Here is a 23,258-nt window from a genome sequence, read left to right as displayed (position 1 = left end):
CCAGTCTTCTGTGATCCTTCAACGGTCCTTCAGAAATCATTTTAATATGCTGATTTGCTACTGTGCATTTTTTTTTTTTTTAAATGGAAAATGTATATTTTCCCTGGATTTTTTAATAAACAATATAGACAAAAAAAAAAAATTGAATTTTTAAAATGTAAGCCCATTTAAACACCTTTTGATCAATAATTAATCTTTGCTGAATTAAATTATTAATTTCTAAAAGTCTTATGACTCCAAACTTTTGAACATCAGTGTAGATATTGAACATTTTATTGAGCACAATTTTCTGTTTTTACTTTAGTTATCTTTGTCATCCTTTAACGTTCGTTTGAAGCTGAACTTTAAAAACATGAATTATTTAATAACACTGTTCATTGGTCTCAAAATGAACATTAATTTTTCATATTGTACATTATAATGTGGTGGTGCCTAAATGCACTTGTAGCTTTCAAATTGATTAATTTTAGTTTTTAGTGTTTTATCTTTTATTCATTTAGACAAAATATATTAAATCTCAGTGCACCGCTAGTCCTTGAATATGTTTGTTAAATATGTTCAGTGAAATTCTTATTATATAAATTCATATATATATTATTTATTGATTGATTTGCAACATATACATTTTTTTTTCTTGGTTGTCTGACAAAAGCCTGACTCTACAAAATAGTGTAAAAACTTTGATTGCAGCTTGTTTTGAAAAAAGCCCCAAAAAAAAAAAAAGAAAAAAAAAGAAAATCATATTCTGTGTCTAATGTGCATCAGAATATCCACGACTGTCTGTCTGAGAGCAAGACTAGAGTCATATTTATCTGTCACAAACCCTGACAACTGGAACAATAACGTCTCACGAAACTGCAATTAACAAGTGTCATTTAGAAATAATTAGAGAAAACGAAATGGCTTTGATCCTCTCAAAGATCCAATTTTTCATTCATATTGACCTGTGTCTGTTTCGCTCCTTCTGCTGTTGCTCTATTGTTCATTGTTCTTGAGGGGTTTTTCACATTGAAATCGATCAGTTTTAGCATGTCCCTTCTCTCACACTCGTCCTTTCCTTCTCTTTCACACTTACTGATTTCCCCCGTTCTTCGACGTGTGACTCTAACAGCCACCGCTAAGGATTTCCTCTCATATGTCACACACACACAGACGCTCAGATGTGGCTCAGGATTCATTTTCACCCCGTTAGAGCGAGGGACAGGTGTTGAAGTATCTGATAAGTGTGTGTGGTTTGGTCATGGCTGATGTTAGACCTGTTTCACCCCATCTGGCTGTTCCCTAACTAGAGACTGAGCCATATTCACTTTAATATATCTATAAATGAAAGAACACTGATGTCGAAAATCAGCCTGAGATAAAGTAACAAGCTGTAAATCAGATTTTTTTTCCTACCACGCCATGACTGTGACAAGTGAATGTCAGAATGTCAGAAATTGTCAAAATATTTTCTCTCTGTTCATTGTAGTGTTGTTCTGATCCGTTTGATTCATGTTAGGGAATCTGTTTGTTTAGATGGTTGATGTTAATGAACTGGATTGATTATCTGTGTGTATTTTGTGTCTTTTTGTAACAAAATATTTAGGCTGTGATAAATGGTGCAGTTCATCAGTTGTTCATCAGTTGACTCACTTATATTTTATTTATTTATTTTGTATTAGTGTAAATTTGTCCATTCAGCTGCTTTCATCCTAATCAAAATTCAGCACGAGAAAACTCTTTATTGTTTTTGAGGCAGAGAAAAACACAGCGTTGATTTAAGTTTTAATTATATACTTGTCACAGCTTTACCATGTGTGCTTTTACCCCCAACCAGCTGTGTCCATAAACATTATGGGAATATTAATACATTTCTCAGTATATTTATTCATTCATTCATCTTATTTACTATGGAGGGCCAAATTACTAAAAATTTAATCAATAAATAAATGTTGAAATATATCAATAAACCTTTAAATACATAATTAAATAACTAAATACTTACCTAAATACATAAATGCATAAATAAATATTCATTCATTCGCTCGTTTATTTATTTATTTATTTGTGCATTTATTTATGTATGTATTTAAATAATAAATTTTCATTTCATTTATTTTTCGGGGTTATGTGCCGAAACCATAACCCTGAAAATGAAATGTGGAAGAAAAAAATGAATTAATGAATTAATTATTTATTTATTTATTTATTTAATTAGTCAAATATGTATTTAATGATATAATTATGTACTTAACAATTTATTTATATATTTCAACATATATTTAATGGTTTAATTTGGAGTAATTTGACCCTCCATAATATATGTATATATCTTATATATGTGTGTGTGTGTGTATGTGTAGGTGTATAAACATGCATACAGTGGTGTGAAAAAGTGTTGGCCACCTTCCTGATTTATTTTATTTTTTTTGCATGTCACACTTTAATGTTTCAGATAATCAAACAAATCAAAGATAACACAAGTAAACACAACATGCAGTTTTTAAATGAAGGGGGTTTTTTTTATGAAGGGAAAACAAAATCCAAGCCCACATGGCCCTGTGTGAAAAAGTGCTTGCCCCCTAAACCTAATAACTGGTTGGGCCACCCTTAGCAGCAGCAACTGCAATCAAGCGATTGAGATAACTTGCAATGAGTCTGTTACAGCGCTGTGGAGGAATTTTGGCCCACTCATCTTGGCAGAATTGTTGTAATTCAGCCACATTGGAGGGTTTTCAACCATGAACCGCCTTTTTAAGGTCATGTCACAGCATCTCAGTAGGATTCAGGCCAGGACTTTGACCCCCCCTCCCATTAAAATATAACTGTGGTTTATCAAACCTGAGTTCAGTTTCTCTAGCCACACCCAGGCCTGATTACTGCCACACCTGTTCGCAATCAAGAAATCACTTAAATAGGACCTGCCTGACAAAGTGAAGTAGACCAAAACATCCTCAAAAGCTACACGTCATGTTGAGATCCAAAGAAATTCAGGAACAAATGAGACAGTAATTGAGATCTATCAGTCTGGAAAAGGTTATAAAGCCATTTCTAAAGCTTTGGGACTCCAGCGAACCACAGTGAGAGCCATTATCCACAAATGGCGAAAACATGGAACAGTGGTGAACCTTCCCAGGAGTGGCCGGCCGACCAAAATTACCCCAAGAGCGCAGCGACGACTCATCCAAGAGGTCACAAAAGACCCCACAACAACATCTAAAGAACTGCAGGCCTTACTTGCCTCAGTTAAGGTCAGTGTTCATGACTCCACCATAAGAAAGAGACTGGGCAAAAATGGCCTGCATGGCAGAGTTCAAAGACGAAAACTGCTGCTGAGCAAAAAGAACATAAAGGCTCGTCTCGGTTTTGCCAGAAAACATCTTGATGATCCCCAAGACTTTTGGGAAAATACTCTGTGGACTGACGAGACAAAAGTTGAACTTTTTGGAAGGTGTGTGTCCCATTACATCTGGCATAAAAGTAACACAGCATTTCAGAAAAAGAACATCATACCAGCAGTAAAATATGGTGGTGGTAGTGTGATGGTCTGGGGCTGTTTTGCTGCTTCAGGACCTGGAAGACTTGCTGTGATAAATGGATCCATGAATTCAGCTGTCTACCAAAAAATCCTGAAGGACAATGTCCGGCCATCTGTTCGTGACCTCAAGCTGAAGCGAACTTGGGTTCTGCAGCAGGACAATGGTCCAAAACACACCAGCAAATCCACCTCTGAATGGCTGAAGAAAAACAAAATGAAGACTTTGGAGTGGCCTAGTCAAAGTCCTGACCTGAATCCTATTGAGATGCTGTGGCATATGACCTTAAAAAGGTGGTTCATGCTCGAAAAACCCTCCAATGTGGCTGAATTACAACAATTCTGCCAAGATGAGTGGGCCAAAATTCCTCCACAGCGCTGTAACAGACTCATTGCAAGTTATCGCAAACACTTCATTGCAGTGGTTGCTGCTAAGGGTGGCCAAACATGCAAAAAAATAAAAAATCGGGAAGGGGGCCAACACTTTTTCACAGCACTGTATATATGATCACTTTTATGATCACATTAATATATTTCAAACGATTTTGCCACCTTAAGCTTTAGTGTATTTTATATATTTGATAATTCAATAAATTATATAAAATTATATATTATATAATTATAAATACATTTTTTTCTAGTTAATGCGTTGTATGATCACAGATATATTTAAAAAGACTTTTCCCCCTTAAAAGCGTTATTGTAGTTTACCTATGTTTTTGTTTGTTGCTTGTAGTGCCATTTATTTTTTATAAGAGGAACTTGACTGTCGTTGAACTACTTTAAATTTTAAGTAACTTGTAGCACGGAACACTACAGTTGTAAAGTAGATTCTACCACTGTACAAGCGCTGTGAAACTCCCGGGACAGTCTTGTTTATGTGTAGCCCTGAAACTCTGTGTACTTGTGCAAGGTTTTGGTCAATATCATTCCACGCTGCTCTGGACCTGTTTGTGTGGATTTTGCACCTGTGTGTGTGTGTGCGCGTTCAGGTGAGCAATTTCATGGTGAGAACCACAGTATTGATCGGAGAGTGGAGGGCTGCTCAATGTTTAATGTGCTCTTTCTGTACTGGCACTATCCTGCATTAAATATTAAAGTCTTAGCCCTGAATGCCTAGTGTAAATACGACAGGCCGAAAGAGACGCGCTCGGGGCACTCTGGGGTTGTGGGTCACTGACCTCACCTGCCAGCGGGTGAATGATGCGGCAGTGTCCGTGCTGAAGGTCGTAGCTCTGCTGTCACTGAAGCCGTGGTGCTCTGACCCGCTGAGATGAATCAGCTTATTTACCCAGCTTTATTTAAGAGCCGTGACATCACTCAGGCTCTCAGGACCAAACTTCTGATTAAAACAGACTCTCTGCTTATTGCACTGCAGCTCTGTAGGTTTTGGGTGTGGAGTTCTGCTCGGATTTAATAAAACCAGTGAGCTGGTGCTCTAGGAAAAGTGACAGTACATTCACGGATAACAGAGATGTATGTACTGTAATCGTGTGTTAAGTTCTGAAATGAAGATAAACTGTGAAATGAAGCTCTTAAAGGAATAGTTCACCAAAAAATAAATAAAATAAAACTAAATAATAATAAAAAAGAAATTCTGTCATCATTTACAAACCTGTGGCTGTATGACATTTTTTGCTTTCTCGGAACACAAAAAGAGATATTTTGTAAATGTTTGCAGACTTTACCCTGCTCATTTAACCAGAAACGGGTGCATAGTTTTTATTTGTTTATTTAGATATTAATTAATTAATTTTATTTTTAATATTTTTTCTAGTTACATAATTAATTGTATGATAACAAATATATTTACAAAGATTTTGCTCAATTAAATGCTTTAATGTATTTTAGATTTTTTGTTGCTATTTGTGCTATAATATTGTAATATTGTACATAATATTATATATATATATATATATATATATTATATATATTTTTATTTTAATATATATATATATATATATATATATATATATATATATATATATATATATATATATATATATATATTATATATATTTTTATTTTAATATATATATATATATATATATATATATATATATATTATTGCTTACATCATCTAATGATCATTTAAAGATAATATTAAAAAATACCAAATATATTAATAGCACTGTTAAATGTAATCTTTAGCAAGTCTCAGGATAGATTTTCACAAAATCTTTATTCTTATCTACATTTTTGTACACAGTAGTGTCTGCATTTATTTTTATAGAATTTAAATACATTCTATTTTCAGTGTTTAGTTCATCTTTATCAGTTTTAATCTATACAATGAAATAAATTATTATTAATATTTTTATATCAGTCAGAAATGTAATATTGTGCATCCTTATTTGATGTCAGTGACTGAAAACACTGTTGTTTTTTGCACCATAACCAGTTGCGACATGCCAGGTTTCAGCTGGACACGACGGGTGCAGGGAAAGGTAAAGAAAAACTATTCAGTGAAGCTCTAAACACAAAGAGAACAGAAAACAGCAAGCAACCTTGTGTGTAATGACAGAGGTAAAGGGGGTCACCGCGTTGAAAATGAGATTGCCTTTACTATTATGCATGAAATATTTGATCTACTCAGTGTGCTCACACCTTCTTACTCTCTGCTTTCTCTGGTGGGCTCTGTTTTGTATCTCTTTGTTGGCGTTTTGCATCCTAACAAGATTCCATGATCCCTTTGTGCCATTATGCTAATTTATTATAGGCCACATGTTGCATTTTAATGAGCTGGAAGCTGATATGACCTCAAAAAGCATTACGCTCTCCTCACACACGCCGAATGAGAGTGATTTCTCAGGAGGAGGATGTATCTCCTGAGGGAAGTAATGTACAGAGGTCTGTCTCCTCTGAGACACCAGCTGCTGTGCTATTTAGAGCAATTGAATTATGCAGTGTGTGTGTTTAATAACAGCTCTGAACCACAATGTGTGTGCTATATTGTGTTTGTGTGTGCGTTTTGTTCAGTCTAGGCATTTAATATCTCTAATAATCACCCCATGCCCTGCCCACAGCAGTAAAGATTGCCTCTGATTGGCTCTTAACTCTCTGCTCTCCCAATTATGTCATAGTCAATCAATCAATGAATGATTGATCTTCTGCTTATTATCTCTTACAGAGGCTTCATCAATCATCACCGATCAATAACAACAGAATCACTCAATGTGTTAATGCTAATCTTTTTCTCACAAGTCTTGATTTTTGCTGTTAAAATTTTATTTTATACTTTTTAAGTATCTTGTGACTTCACGTCCTATTTTAATTTATGTTTATTTAAATATTTATGTAGCTTGTGATGCTTATTTATTTTTTACATTATTATTATTATTATTATTATTATTTTAAATGAACTTTATTATACTTTATAAGTAGTTTGAACTTGGCATGATATTTTAATTTAATTTAATTGGATTATTTATTTGAAGTAGTTTGTGCCTTGTGATGAAGTATTTTATGTTTTATATTTTGTTTTATTTATATTATTTATTTATCTTAATTCCTTTTAAGTACGCTGTGGCTTGGAATGCTATTTTAATTTAATGTTATTGAAATATTTAATAAGTATCTTATTACTTATGAAATATTTAAGCTTGTGATTTATTTTTATTTTACTTTACTTTGCTTTTTTATTTTATTTTATTTTATTTTATTTATTTTTTTATTTTATTTTATTTTATTTTATTTTATTTTCATGAAAATGAGCTCCCTTATGCAAGTCTGAATTATGGGTAGGGCTACCTATTTGACTGAACAATGTTTGTCATAAACAATATGCTATTAATATATTTAAATACCTGATTTAAAATTGTAGTAATACTTCAAAATAATACTCTATTAAAGATACTTATTTAATTTTTTTAAATTAATCTAAAAAAAAAAAACTGACTTCAAATTTTGAAGTCAGTATTTTTTTAGTACTGAATAAAATATATCCATCTCGACTCTTGACTGAGGTTGCAGTGCATTGGGGTCTGTTTTAAAGGGTTAGTTCACCCCAAAATGAAAATTTTGTCATTAATTACTCACCCTCATGTCGTTCCAAACCCGTAAGACCTTTGTTCATCTTCGGAACACAAATTAAGATGTTTTTGATGAAATCTGAGAGCTATCTGACCCTACATAGACAGGAACACAACTGAAATGTTCCCAGACCCAGAAACGTGAAACAGTCCATGTGACATCAGTGGCTCAACTTCAGTTTTGCGACGCTGCGAGAATACTTGTTTTTTGCGCAAAGAAAACAAAAATAACATAATTTACTCAACCATTCTTCTCCCCCGAGTTACGTCGTCCACCACGTCGTCCACCAAAAACGTATTCTGGTAGCGTCGCAAAACTGAAGTTGAGCCACTGATGTCACATGGACTCTTTTATGTTTCTGGGTCTGGGAACATTTCAGTTGCATTGTCGTCTATGGGAGGGTCAGATAGCTCTCCGATTTCATCAAAAATATCTTAATTTGTGTAATTAATGACAGAATTTTCCTTTTGGGTTGAACTAACCCTTTAACATTACACTTGTGCCTTAAAAGATAGTATTGCTGTTTACCACTTGGAACCGTTCAATATGAGTCTAAAAACCCAAGTATGCAGCTCAGGTCTTGTAAATATTGCCTGCATACAGAGACTTAACATGGTTAGACAGAGGAATGCTGATTTGAATTGGATTTGTTTTGTTTGAGAAAGTTAACTGGGCATTACCGGCTGCCGCTGACTTGGATAAAAACTTTGAGCCTTATTGATGCTTTCCTGAAGCATTTGACAATACGCGTTACCATTCATATGAGTGGGTCTGTGTTTTCTTGATCAGCCAGCGGTGAGTTATTGACGGCCGGGGAAGAGAGTGTCACGTTATCGCAGAATTATACATCATGTTATGAATCCATCAGCGGGAGGCTCGAGTGCTTGTCATCTGCTTCTCCTCATCTATCTGAAAGAGAGCGAAGCTTTCCTACTTCATCTTCTCTTTCTTCCTCTTGAAATATAGAGAAATGTCAGAGGAGAAGAGTGTATGATTAACTCCAGAGAGATGGCGATGCGAGGGATGCAGAGAGTGAGAGGAGAGTGGAAATGACAGTTGGCTTCCGGTGCGTAGCGTCGGATTGTGTTTTGTGGAAAAAGTGGATATTCTTCATCTTTTCTCTCTCCTGTGACATCACTCGTTACTTACAACCATCCCAGTGTGACAGGCTTTGCTCCGAGCGGGACGCACGGGGATGCAATTAAGCTACAGTGCGTGTGTGTATATGTGTGTGTGTGTGACGGACCCAGAGGGAAGAGTAGGAGGAGAATGGCTGTTTGTTGGTTTAGGAATTGGATGTAGATCTGTTTACACTGATGTGGTTTGACTTCAGAAACTTGTTGTGCTACTTTAACGATGTCATAGTGCAGGAATCCCCCAGCGCAGCAGAACTGGAGTGAACGTCATCGTTCTGACATGTGCAGTCTACTCTTCACAGCCATTACTCATGCGTGCAAAAAAGAGCATAAAACAATATCACAGATGTAACACAAATTGGTTACTCAATGAAACGGCTGCTTTTGAGGTTTGATAAAGTGATTAAAGAAAGCGTTTGGATGATTTTAAATATTCACTGAGATGTTCTTTCATATGAGCTACTGCACTGTAAAAAAAAGTTGAGAAAACTTAAAAGTTTAAGGCAAGCAGCTTCAGCAAATTTTTGAGTTTTCTCAACTTAGTTTTGTAGGAGATTTTTGAGTTTTCTCAACTTTTTGAAGCTGGTTGCCTTTTTTTTTTTTTTTTTTTGACAGTACTGTACCTCTTGGGAAGAGAATTTGATGCTAATATCTGTCTACTCTTAAATGGTCTTATTTCATAATATTATTTTTTTTAAATTATGAAATATTTAATTATTTTAAAGGCAGAAAAAAAAGCTTTGACGTTGTGCGTTTATGCTATAATGGAAAGGAGAAATTGAAAACAAGAAAGATCAGAAATATTAATGAAATAAAGAACTAACTAACTAACACTTTTTTCACTGACATTGACATGAGAACAAAAAATGTATGTTCATTAAATAAAGATGAGCGATTTTATAGTATTTTTGTGCTAAATGTCTGTAAAAACTGACATCAGCTATTTGTTTTTTTTAACACATACTGTAGGTATGAGGGACACAAATGGCACCTGTTTTGTTGAATTTTGTGTTTTGATGGTTTAACGTTATCTTTGATGGTCATTGATGTTGAAGTCAGGTATCAATCAAGGTTCTCTATCACTTTCAACCATCTTATCGGTGTTTGGTGGAGTGTGTGTATGTGGATTATTCTCCTTGCTGGTCAAAGATATCTCCTCTGATAAGGTCAGACAAGAGCTGACCACTTTAAGGACACAGACAGCTTATCCTATATCCATCTTCAAAAACACAGGGCCACTGTGGTGCAAAAGTGGCACTGCAGAGAGTTTGAATTCTAGAGCAGCGCTTTTCATTCCTGCCCTCTATTGTGCATTCCTCCCTTATTTGAAACACCCAGTTCAGTTTTTCTCTGTTAAGATACCACAGTTCTAAATGAATATCTCCAACATAAATTTTCCTGATTCCTCATAAAACTTTGTTTTGTGTGCTTTTCAGAAACATTAATGGACACCCGGACCGCCACAGCAGAGCTCGGGTGGACGGCATACCCTTCGTCAGGGGTGAGTGTGTGTGTGTGTTTGCATATTTAAACTAAACTGAGCTAGACAATGACATCACTGAATTCCTTTAACTGAAAATTGAGTGTTTAATTTTATTATTATGCATTACTGACACTCTATCCTCCAATATGATACTGCTTTGACACAATCTGTATTGTAAAAAGCGCTATATAAATAAAGGTGACTTGACTTGCATCAATACATGACCTGCAGAACTGCACACACTGTGTTAAAACACTTACGGTGGGTCTTTTTAATTTCTAGAAAAGCACTTTCCTTCTATTCACCCTTCAGCAACAGCTTACTGGAGAAAGAGAGACTAAATGCTTTCAGATTAGCTCTAAAATGTGCCGTAAAATATATGTGTACTACAGGTGCTGTGTCTGAATGCTGAAATTAAGAGATCAACGTCACACACAAGCACACACTTCTTTATCTCCCTACCAAAAGGCACAAAGCAAAACCCTCATCGCAATCGGCATGCACATTTCACTCTGCAGTTCACATGTAGAAGGACTTAATGACATAATGGGTCCACTTAAAAGAAGAAAGCACCTCTAAATCGGTCTAAATGTGGTCCGGAGGAGATCAGGCTACTGTAATGACAGCCGCAGCGCTGTTCAACCTGCGGAGAAATATAAAGCTTTCATTGAACTCTCAATAAGGGCACAAGAGATTGTGTGCTGTCGGAGTATTTTCCTTTTCTCATGGAGCTTCTGTAGGAAATGATACACGAGTGCTTGTTCGTTCTGTTGCTGTTGTCAAATAGAAATGTCTGTGAGCCCGATAGCACAGCGACTTGGTGATTTTATCAGTGTGAGCAAGTCCCCCCCCCCCCCAATCAGTATAACCTGTGTTGCCCCACCCACACTGAAATCTCATTGGACTAAAATAATTTCAGTTCATGTTACTATGCAACATCAAAATACATTCTTGTGATTACATGATTGTAATTTGCTTAATCAAGTGTAAATTAGCCATCCATTTAGTCTTATTCAAGTGTAAATTAAATTGTGAATTCAAATAAATTAAGTAAATTAAAAATTAGATTATATATTAAAATAAATTTAAATTATGAGTGTTCAATGTTTAAAGATGGTCTAAAAATGTAATTTAATATGATTTTACTAACTAACAATAACTGGAGTGAGATATTTTATTTTGCTGAATTGAGTGGTTTTGTCTCTCTCCATTTCTTTTGCATTTTCTTCCTCTTATCCTCTTTTCTCCTCACTTCATTCTCTCTTTTGGGTCACATGTGGAGGTTTAACCCCGCTCGTCCTTCACACGCACTATTGACTGCGTTCACGATTCATTCACACCATTTGGCGAATTCTCACAGCTGCCCCTTCAGCACACCCGCATCCGTCTTTCTCTAATACATCTAGCTTTCCATTAGCCCCCCTCTCCTTTTCTCCTAAAGAAATCCCTAAAATCCCCAAGTCCTCACAGACCTCAGCCGGCCACTCCTGCTAAAAAGGCTCACGCACGCATCTTGAACTCGAATGGGCGATTTTTCCCCTCTGTCTCAGCGATTACCTTTCACGCCTGCTCGCCCCGTCCCTCACCCAGAGGTCAGAGGTTGGCTGCTTCTTCAGCAGCCCATATTTAATTCATCATCCCAGTCTGTGTATGTGTGCGTGTAATGCTCTCTGGAGACTTAGAGATGTGCTCTTGATTATACAAAGTATGTGCTATGCCATGATTCCCCTTTCTGCTGTCACAGCAATCGTACTTTAGCATGTGTGAACTTATTGATCGTGTGGGCTCTGGGTAATTTGGAAGGGAAAGTGGACACTCGGTCCATATGAACCTGAATTAATTATCAGGGCTGTATCATGTGAGAGACTCTTAATTTGACACTTTGATTCAGCCTGCTTTTTTAAACCATAATGCAACAAGAGCAGCACCACTGGGTGTTTATGATGCCGCATGCAAATATGTTAAACAAATTTAGCGGGGGTACAGTGTGTATGCTTAACCTACAAACCTGGAAAACTCCTCAAGATGTCTTACTAGAGCGTCATCTTTATCTTAAATACACTACAAACGTTTAGCAAAAACATCTGAAAGGAGCTTAACCTTCTGGTGCATGGTGTTCAAAAATGACTGATTATTTTTTTATTTATTTTATTATTTTATTTTACTTTGAAATGAATATACTGTATTTTAGTTGTGTATTTTTAGGGGATTTTGTTTTTCTTATCATTCTTAATTCTATTTATGCAGTAGTTATAATCGAGATATTACCTATTAGCATAGACCTGAAAATAAAATTTCCAACTTAATCTGTTGTAAATCTTAAAGGCTTTGGAGCACAGACTTAAGTCTCTTTTTAAAGAAGACACTTGACAAATTATTGCTGTGGAAGTGGAAAAAAGGGAAATGCAAAAAAAGTTATAGAATTTTAAATTTGTTATTATGAAAAATGCACAAAAGTACTATTTTCAAATTTTAGATGAAATATTTTTCAAATCATGTTTTACTCTAAAACGGCAAGCAAATCAAAGCCATGAATTTAAAAAAGCTGCGTTCCAAATTTGAGGTTGATATATAAAAAAAAGAGCTTCGGTAAGATTTTGCTTGGGTGCAATGGCAAACGTCTTCACTAGATGAAATTTATTTGCCATTTGTTTCAAATGTGATCATTTATGACCATTGAGTACCAGTGTGATGGGTTTTTTAGGACCATTTATCAAGTAACATTTGTAATATTGTAAAAGTTTTGATGTCACTTTTGATGTATTTTATGTGCTGTTGGAGCTCTACTGTTTTTTAATCCATTGAACACAAAAAGACAAAATGCTTTTAACTCTACTTTTTGGTCATTTTTTGGAGCTTGACAGCTTCTATGCTTTCATTGAATGAAAAAAATGTTGCCTCATGATTCCCTTCAGTGGTTTCTCTGGATGTACCCATTGAGATGCCTGCTCTGCAGTAGTATAAAAAAGTGTGTGTGTGTGAGGAAGATTAAAAAAGGCCTTAATTGAAGTCTATCCAGTCTTTTTGCTCTTCTGTTCTTTTGAAAGCAATTTAGCCCTCCATCCTTCTCTCTGACAAGCTAAAACAAGGACGGTCACTATCTTTTGCTGTTTTCTCTCAGCTCAATCACAGCCGTCCATGTGCCTGCAGCTTTTCAGATGCCCTTCCTTCCATTCCCTCTTTATTCATCTTTCATTTTATCCTCTCTTCTCTCATCTCTCCCACTCATTCTCATTTTGGGAAGTCTGTTGCTTGGCCCTACATTGCAAAGAAACATTTTATAATCAGTGATTTTTGTTTGTTTTTTTCCAGTTAGAATATCTAGACATCCCTACAACAAGATACATTTTATTTTGATACACTCTTGTTTCAAAAACCGTCCAGTAAGTTTTTTTTTTTTTTAATGCTCACTAAGACTGCATTTATTAGATCATAAATACAGAACAACTGTTTTAAAATAACTGTTTTCTATTTGAATATATTTTAAAATGTAATTTATTCCAGTGATGCAAAGCTAAATTTTCTGCATCATTACTCCAGTCTTTATCTCACATGATCCTTCAGAAATCATTCTAATATGATTTGCTGCTAAAGAAACATTTGTTATTATCAACTTTGAAAACCGTTTTTGCTGCTTAATATTTTTGTGGAAACCATGATGAATTTTTTATTTCAGTATTTTTTGATGAATAGAAATCATTTGTAAAATTGTCAGTGCATTTATACATACTTACTGAATAAAAGTATTTGTTTCTTTAAAGAAAAACCATACTGACCCCAGACTTTGAAACATTAATGTAGTAATTTCTTTCTTTAATTATTATTTATTTTTTTTGCTTAAAACAAGTGAAAATATCTGCTTGTGCCATAAAACAAAATACACTTATATTATTGGCACCAATATTATTTGTTTTCAGTAATAGTACTACATGCATACTGTATGTGGCTCTGTGCTGCATGTTAGAGTTCTATATAGTCACAGTGTGAAATCATGTGAGCCTGCTCTGCTTTGCTATAGGTGCTGCGTATGTGTGTTGTGTCAAATAGGTGTTACTCTAGCAGAACATACCTACTGCTGACCTGCTATATGTGCCACATTTCCACCTCACTAACGAATGCGCAGCCTGAGATTCATTCAGCAGATAAGCCTGAAGAACTCGCTCTAGCTGCAGACACCATCTGTCTGTTGCAGAATCATATTTGAGAAGTGAAGTCCAGACGTTTATTGATGTCTAAGAGCAGATATTGTACAGATGCTGCATATTTCCTTAGGGACACCCTGCTCTCTCTTTTATAATAAAATCTGTCAGTAGAAAAAGGCAGAAAAAAAGACAAAAAATAACTGGGGGACACACGTATGGTCCGGATATATTTCATCTGTGTTCTTTTTCTCAACAATCTTCACATGAGGTTTTCCACATTCAAGGTGGTTTTTATATTCCAAAAAACAAACAAACTAAAAAAGTACATCAATGTTTTGCAACTGTCATTTTGAAAGTTGAAATGTTTTTTTTTAATTTTTTAATTTTTAATTTTTTTGGCTACTGTACTTTTAAATGTAAATACATGTCTTCTCTTGTAAAATGAGAAACAACAACAGTTTTTTTGTATTAAGTTGAAACTAATGTCACAATTATATATATATATATATATATATATATATATATATATATATGTGTGTGTGTGTGTGTGTGTGTGTGTGTGTGTGTGTGTGTGTGTGTGTGTGTGTGTGTGTGTCGGAGTGATGTATGTATGTATATAATTGTGAAATAATATAATATATTTATATATGAACACTGTATTTAGCATCGTAATCTGGATTAAACATGTTGGATAATGTTGTCTGACTACTTTTTGATTATTTTTTAAATTACATTTAAACTAACTCGTTTATCACTCATTTATCACTCGTTTATCACTTTATTGCCATTGCGTGCATAATATGTAATCATGTGATCCATAAAAAAGTAACTGCAATCTGATGAACATTTTTAAACATAATACAATCTAATTATAAGTACTTAATTTTTGGAATCTGAATATGTAATCCATATTTCATGTACTTCGTTACTACCTAGATATGTATGTATGTATGTATGTATGTGTGTGTGTGTGTCACCACAAACACCCAGCATTGACTGTAAGTTTTGCACCAACAAGCACCACTCAAAAAAATGTCAAAATCTAGTATTTGAATGTTTTCAGTGTGCACTACTGGTTTATTTTAGGATGAATTCAAGGTTAAGTGTAGTTTTGCACCAAATTATCAAGAGGAAAAGCGAGAGAGAAGGTGGCACTCATGTAGACTATGTCATCTCTACTCGTGCACATTAAGAGCTCTGTTCTCCAAAGAGAGATTTTTCAGTGTTAAGTGCTTTGGGTCACTTAAGAACACAAATGGACGAGACCATGCATTTGTGAAGTCTGTTGCCGATGGACTTGTAACTAGTTGTGAGTTAACACTTAGTGACAAGTGGCAGCGCGCACAGGCTTTTTCCCCCTCTCTGTGAGAATAGATGTTCTTGCTGCATTTTCTGTCTTTAGATCACTTAAGTGGATGTACACGAGAATATCTGCCCTTCTTTCTTTTATATTTAATGTCTTGTTCTCTTTTATACTTAGCAACAGCTCTACATATACACACTACTCAGCCGAGGCCACTTTGAGGAGGTGATTTAAGGCGCGTCATGTCCTGTCCTAAAAAACAAGTTTTTCCATAGACTGAGTGTCCCGCTGTGTCTATACACAGAGCTAAAGTTTTGACTGCTGGCATAAACTGGTCCACTTTGCAGTTTATAAGAAGCGACTTGTAGGAGACATCATGTAATGTGAACAGGAGCTTTTTGTGTGATTAGTATGTGACATTTAGAGGTGCCTAAGTCTTGCTGTAATGCTACTCATAACCTCTGACAGTCTGAATATCCTGAATAGTTCCTCAGAAGGGGTTATTGTGTTTACCTGGCATATTTGGAGATGTACGTGTAATGTTACAGCAGGGTTTTGAAGATCTTCAACTGACCTGACAGCAACTTCTGAGGCCAGAATGGTGAAAATCTTAAAGAAGTTAAGAAATTTCCAAGAAGTTAAGAAATTCCAAGAAGGTAGTAAGAATTCCCAAGTGCAGTTCTTGAGGAATTCCCAAGAAGTTAGGTACATTTTAAAAACATTGTTATTTTAAAATGACAGGCCATGCTCAAAACTCAAAAACACAATAAAAAATGTCATCTGCCTGCTGATTACCAAAATAATTATCATAAGCTCAACAACCCAGTAATTTCATTAAAATTATTACCTTTGTGGATTTAATACAAGTTGAAGGTTATCCTTGCGATGATTTTTAAGAAGATTCTTTTCAAGTATTTGAATTCTTATGAATTGTTAAGTATCTTTTGGAATACAAAATATTCTAAACTTTTTTTTTTTTAATTAAGAAAAGAAAACAGCAGTTAAGAGAAATTATATTCTTAATGTTTCATGAATTCGGACTCAGAATTTTATGTGCAGTTAGACTCTAATTATCGTTTTCTCTTCATTTCTTTATTCTTGGTAAAATAAGTGTAAATTTTAATAAAATCTACTATTTCTACACAAAAGAACCATTGATTGCCTCTGTAACAGAATGGAGGGTCTCATTCTGTTGGTGTTGAGTTCTCAGAAAGGTTTTTTTTGTGGCTGTTGAACTAAGGTTTCATTTGTGGTGAAACCTGTTCAGCAGATATTAAACAGATAATATTTACAACCCAAAATGTGGCACTCTTACGTTAATTACCATATTTATATCCCTTCTGCAAATGCTTCCCACACAGTCAATGCAGTCAGTGTGAAAAACTAACAGATTCAATGTGGGCAAGAGTCGTTTTGCTTTTAGAGAAGAAAGAAAATGTTTAGTTGCCTCTAATTACACCAAAACATTATTTAAGCAGGCAAATAAAGCTAAATGCCAAAGTCTGTCTGAATTCAAAATAGCACTAGCATACCATAACATATGGCAGAAATAGAAAAAAACTATTTTATTTTGAATTCAATCTTTGTTTTACACAGTGTCACACTTTGTAGCTCTGTGGCTTTTAAAGGGGCGTGGCCTACAGGCTAGATGCTTATAAGGGGCGTGTGCAACATTCATGTCTCTAAAGGGGTGTGGTTTAGGAGCAGGATGCTCATAGAGGGATGTGGCTTGTAGAGAGGCATGGCCTATAGACACAATAGCATGTGACTTACTGTATGTGCTGGATGCTTCAAGAGGGGCTTGGTTTCATGGTTTCATGATCATTCAAAGTGGAATATAAAATGGATTGTTTTACTAGAAAATACTATTACTATTACAGTCTTTCCACTTCAGAATTTCATGTTTAATTCAGTGTTAGTTATTAGGTAACACTTAAGATTAGGTAACACTATTCGGTAACACTTTACTTAAAGCCTTTATGTATAATGCATTATAAAGGGTTATTAAAGGGTATAATGCCTTGAAATCAGAGGGGACCTCAGCGGGCTCCTCTGCTTTGGGAAGGTCTGAAGCGAGCTCCGCTGCCTCGGGAAGGCCTGAAGCGAGCTCCGCTGCCTCGGAGGGAACATCAGCGGGCTCCGCCGCTTCGGGAAGGCCTGAAGCGAGCTCCACTGCCTCGAGAGGTTCGTGAGCGGGCACCGCCGCCTCGGGAGCCTTGTGAGCGGGCACCGCCGCTTCAGGAAAGCCTAAAGCGAGCACCGCTACCTCGGGAGGACCGCGAGCAGATCATGCCGCTCGCACCGACATTGGCGGGGGATCCTGTACACTGCGTATCAGCCCAGGACAATCCCAAACAGACGCAAAGTACTGGGTGTGGCAGACGAGGCCTCTGACACCCCCTGGATCACGGCTTCAGGAGAACTGTGAGCGGACTCTGCAGCTAACTCCACCCTGAAGGCCGAGCCGCTCAAATGCAGAGCCAGGTTTATGTAGTCCTCCAGCGACTCCTCGGGGGTCCAGTATGGCATCAGGGATTTGAAGGGCTCGGCCAGGCCTCCCCAGAAAAAGACCATGAGGCAGGTCTTCTCAGTAACGGACCGACGAGCCACTCCAACGTAGTGCCTGGCATAATCCTTAATGCTCCTGTCTCCCTGGCAGATGTTGAGGAACTTCCTTGCTGGACCCATGCTTGCTGGCTTAATTCTGTCACGAAACACTACGAGAGCACTATGGACAGAACAGGGGTCTGGGTCCAAATGCAGGTAAGAATATCTTTTAATAAACAAAAAGGCCAACAAGGCAAAAAACAAAACCGGTTAGGGATTGGGATACATAAGGTGGCAACCCAATGCATGTATCCCAAGAGTTAAACAGCACTACAACAAATAATTAAGACAGGCAGAGTGGTGAGTGAGAGGAGAGTATATAATGGCTGTGTCCAAATTCAGGGTCTGCATCCTTCGGAGTACTCATTTGAAGGATGTTACGTCACAGCGCCGCGACGAAGGCTGTCCAAATTCGTAGGATCCTTCAAATGCGGCCCACAAATACGTCCTCCTTTTCCCCGAATTGGAAGGATGGGTGTGGTGGATCCTTTCCCGTCCTACCTATCCCATAATTCTTTTCGGCAGAGCGTAATGGCGGACGAAGCGAGCCGTAGCGGAGTGGGAGAGGAGTTTCTCTGACAAAACAAGCTAAAGTTTATGCTTCGGCTCAATGAATTTGTAGGAGAAATTAGTAGAATACTTAAAAACAAATAAAAATAGGCTATAATGGCTTACCTGGATGTGACTGTCTTGTAGTCTGATATAAAAAACTCTCCGACAACGAGCAAAGAAAGTATTTAATTTATTTAATTGCTTTATTTCTTCCAAAAGAATTAAAATGAGGAGAATAACTCTTTGTTTGTCCATTTTCCCGCTTCTTGCTTGGCGCTGTCACGGTTGCTAGGCGACAGGATATGAGCAACGGGTAAGGGAGGGAACTGAAAGAAGGGTAGGCTGTCCAAATTCACAAACACCGACTTCCGGGTTTTGCGGACGTCGGAGGATCCCTCCTCCTTCAACCGGGTAGGAAGGATCCTAAGGAGGATGCAGACCCTGAATTTGGACACAGCCAATCTGTGAAATTGGGGAACAGCTGAGGGGGTAATAATGAGTGTCAGGTGAATGGAATCTGGAGAATTGTGTCCGGGAGGATGGGAGATGGCGAGCTCTTGTGGTGAAAGGGAGAAGCGCAGGACCCGGACTCATGACAGTAATACTGTAATCTGTAACAATTAATTGATAAGTATTATTAACTGTGGTTACAATTATTCATGAGGTTATACAATGCATTATAAGGTGTAAAAGGCATAATTAATGCAATAAAATTACTTTTGTAATGTATTACAGGTGCATCTCTAATTTAGGTGCATCTAAATTAGAATGTTGTGAAAAAGTTCATTTTTTCTTGTAAGTTATTTCAAAAAGTGAAACTTTCATATATTTTAGATTCATTGCATGTAAAGTAAAACATTTAAAAAGTTTTTTTGTTTTAATTTTGATGATTAGAGCTTACAGCTGATGAAAGTCAAAAGTCAGTTTCTCAAAATATTAGAATATTTACATTTGAGTTTCAATTAATGACCATCCCTACAGTATAAATTACGGGCATCTCTTGTTCTTTGAAACCACAATAATGGAGAAGACTGCTGACTTGGCAATGATCCAGAAGACGAACATTGACGCCCTCCACAAAGAGGGTAAGTCACATAGGGTCATTACTGAAAGGTGTGGCTGTTTACAGAGTGCTGTATCAAAGCATATTAAATGCAAAGTTGGCTGGAAGGAAGAATTTGGGTAGGAAAAGGTGAACAAGCAACAGGGATGACTGCAAGCTTGAGAATACTGTCAAGCAAAGCTGTTTCAAACACTTGTGAGAGCTTCACAAGGAGTGGACTGAAGCTGGAGTCAGTACACCAAGAGTCACCAAGCTCAGACATCTTCAGGAAAAGGGCTACCAAGCCACTTCTGAACCAGAGACAGCATCAGAAGCGTCTTACCTGGGCTGTGGAGAAAAAGAACTGGACTGGTGCTCAGTGCTCCAAAGTCCTCTTTTCAGATGAAAGTAAATTTAGCATTTCATTTGGAATCAAGGTCCCAGAGTCTGGAGGAAGAGTGCAGAGGCACAGAATCCAGAGTCCACAGTCAACGCAGCCATCTACCAGGACGTTTTAGAGCACTTCATGCTTCCTTCTGCTGACAAGCTTTATGGAGATGCTTATTTCATTTTCCAGCAGGACTTGGCACCTGCCCACACTGCCAAAGGTACCAAAAGCTGGTTCAAGGACCATAGTGTTACTGTGCTTGATTGGCCAGCAAACTCGCCTGACCTGAACCCCATAGAGAATCTATGGGGTATTGTCAAGAGGAAGATGAGAGACACCAGACCCAACAATGCAGATGACCTGAAGGCCGCTATCAAAGCAACCTGGGCTTCCATTGCACCCGAGCAGTGCCACAGGCTGATCAACTCCATGTCTTGCCGAATTGAGGCAGTAATTAAAACAAAAGGAGCCCCTACCAAGTATTGAGTGCATATACAGTAAATGAACACACTTTCCAGAAGGCCAACAATTAACTAAAAATGTTTTTTTTATTGGTCTTATGAAGTATTCTAATTTGTTGAGATAGTGAATTGGTGTTTTTTTGTTAAATGTGAGCCTAAATCATCCCAATTAAAAGAACCAAAGACTTAAACTACTTCAGTCTGTGTGCACTGAATTGATTTAATACACGAGTTTCACAATTTGAGTTGAATTACTGAAATAAATTAACTTTTCCACGACATTCTAATTTATTGAGATGCACCTGTATACATAAAGACTTTAAGAAAAAAGTGTTACTATCTTATTACCGTATAAGTACTGTAGCATATTGGCTGTTTATTAGTACTTATAAAACACATATTAATGCCTTATTCTGCATGAGTATATCCTAGATTCCTTAACCCTACCTTATACCTAAACATAACTACTACAACAACTACCTTACTAACTATCAATAAGCAGTAATAATAATAAGCAGAAATATCTCTTTAGTCTAATATTTTACCAAAATGTACGAGCAATTTCTGAGTGAAAATGGTTTCTACATTAAATTTAACATAAAATGACTTTCGATTTACATGCCATCTTTATCACACAAGCATCACATTTTATGTAAATTTGAGCTTTTGCGCTTTTGATAATAACCCTCGCTTCTCTTTCAGCAAAAATACTCTTAGCCAACAGGTAATCTGTTCACTTTCCTGCATTTTTATGTTTAATGATATTGGAACATTTGCAGAATGGATATAAAAATGGTAATGAAACTAAGAGCACTGCATATTTTGTTTTGTGAGCATTGAAATTCTGCAGATCTTTCTGCAGCCCACCATGTTCGTGAAGGCTGTTTGAGGAACAGGAAGTTCTGAGAGTTCAGTCTCATAGTACAGAGGACCTTGGCTCAATGCTTACTGTTTGAGGCCGTTTGCAGTTTCTCTCTCTCTCGTACAGAACATTTGGTTGTTCTAATAAAAGTGAACTGCCTTGGATTTGCTCAGGAGCACACAGGGTCTCTGTAACCATCACAACTGCCTTATTAAGCTTCAGAGGTTGCAGCTGATGACCATCTGGATCACAGATTGTTCTTTTGGAGGTGTGTGTTAGGGATCCAAATGAGAAATATTTCCAAGAATGTTCACCTTTTTTAAGCTGTCTGTTGTTTGCTGTCTTATTTGGACATTCCTGTCTTTTTCTCTATCTCAGCAGGAGACCAATATGATGAATGGCTGTTTATGAGTGCCATTATGTTGGAGTCCTAACAGCAGTAGGCACTGGGTTGTTGGGCAAAACTCTCTCTCTGTGTAACTCATGGTCATTAATACAATACATTAAGCGCTAAACCACCCCCTGTCTCAATCTTGTATGCCGCTGTAACACGATAAACCAAATATGACACATTTTTACAGCGTTGCTAGTGCTCATTGTGGGCCTTCCAGGCAAGCCAGTCAACAAATGTTCAAGAATAGGAAGCTTGTCATGAAGTATTTGCTTCACGTAGAGCGGTCGACTTGGTAAATCCATATATTTGTAGGAGGTGCCTTGGTTTACTCTTTTAGAGTAAGAAATCATCTTTGGAGTGAATTTCTAGACCATCAACTGTTAGAATAGCCATACAACTATATTAGAGGGAGGTTGGGAGCCAGAGATCAGTGTTTATGATGAACTTGAGTCGAGGGGTAATTATTTTCTTCTGTTCAGATAGGTTAGGTCTCTCCACTGCTCCTGCTAACCCTGGTTACTCTCATCTCACGTCTAAATTATTCAGCTTAAGAACACTCTTAACCCACACACACACGTGCCATGAACCGAAATATACCCAGCCGCACATACAGGGCTATTTAAAGCCTTGTCATAGATGGGAAATGGATGTTGGGATCCTGGAGAGTTCCATTATTGCTGTGGTGACGGATGATGGAATACCTTTGTTTTGCTGCTGCTTTTTCTTTTCCTCTTCTTTTAGTTTAAATCTCATGTGCCTTTCTGAAAATGACAAGGTTGGAGGCCTAGCGGTTAGTGCGTGTGCTTTGACATGTCGAGTCATGGTGCTCAGGTGGGAAACGGGAGGTCAAGTTTCGGTTGCAACCATTTTCCCATCCCGTTTTCCCTTCTTTGTCCTCATGATTGCCCTACAGTCACTATCAAAAATTGGGTAAAATATCAGGACAAAATACAGGGTTACTGAGAAAAATTATTTATGGGCAAAATTTCTTAGAAAGTCTTTTTAGATTCTTTTTAGTCATTTTAGATTAATTTTAAAAATGATTAAAAAATAAAAAATCACCAATTCTAATAATCACTCATTATTGTTTCCAGTAGTCCATGCAAAGCATTTTATGTTGTCTTTTGTGTAGTTTTTAAATAAATAAATATTTTAAAATGAATACATTAAACATTTGGTATTTGTTATTAAATATTTTGATACAATTATGTTATTTTTTGTAGTATTGAATATTTCATCTATCTATCTATCTATCTATCTATCTGTCTGTCTGTCTGTGTTTCTGTCTGTCTGTCTGTCTGTCTGTCTGTGTTTCTGTCTGTCTGTCTGTCTGTCTGTCTGT

The 23,258-nt window shown here is 36.7% G+C and overlaps 1 protein-coding gene across 1 annotated transcript in view; it reads left to right on the top strand.

Annotated features, from left to right (window-relative positions):
- LOC306846228 (ephrin type-B receptor 1-B-like) overlaps positions 1-23,258 on the top strand; it is a gene marked incomplete at its 5' end in the record, with an annotated part of 266,880 nt that overhangs the window by 109,591 nt on the left and 134,031 nt on the right. Inside the window, one exon of the mRNA XM_079379447.1 lies at positions 10,119-10,183. Within this exon, the coding sequence (XP_079235573.1) occupies positions 10,119-10,183 (65 nt within the window). The remainder of the gene's footprint in view (positions 1-10,118; positions 10,184-23,258) is intronic.

Source organism: Barbus barbus, assembly GCF_936440315.1.
Source record: "Barbus barbus genome assembly, chromosome: 26".
Classification (NCBI taxonomy): Eukaryota; Metazoa; Chordata; class Actinopteri; order Cypriniformes; family Cyprinidae; genus Barbus; species Barbus barbus.
This window is presented reverse-complemented; position numbering and strand designations above follow the sequence as displayed.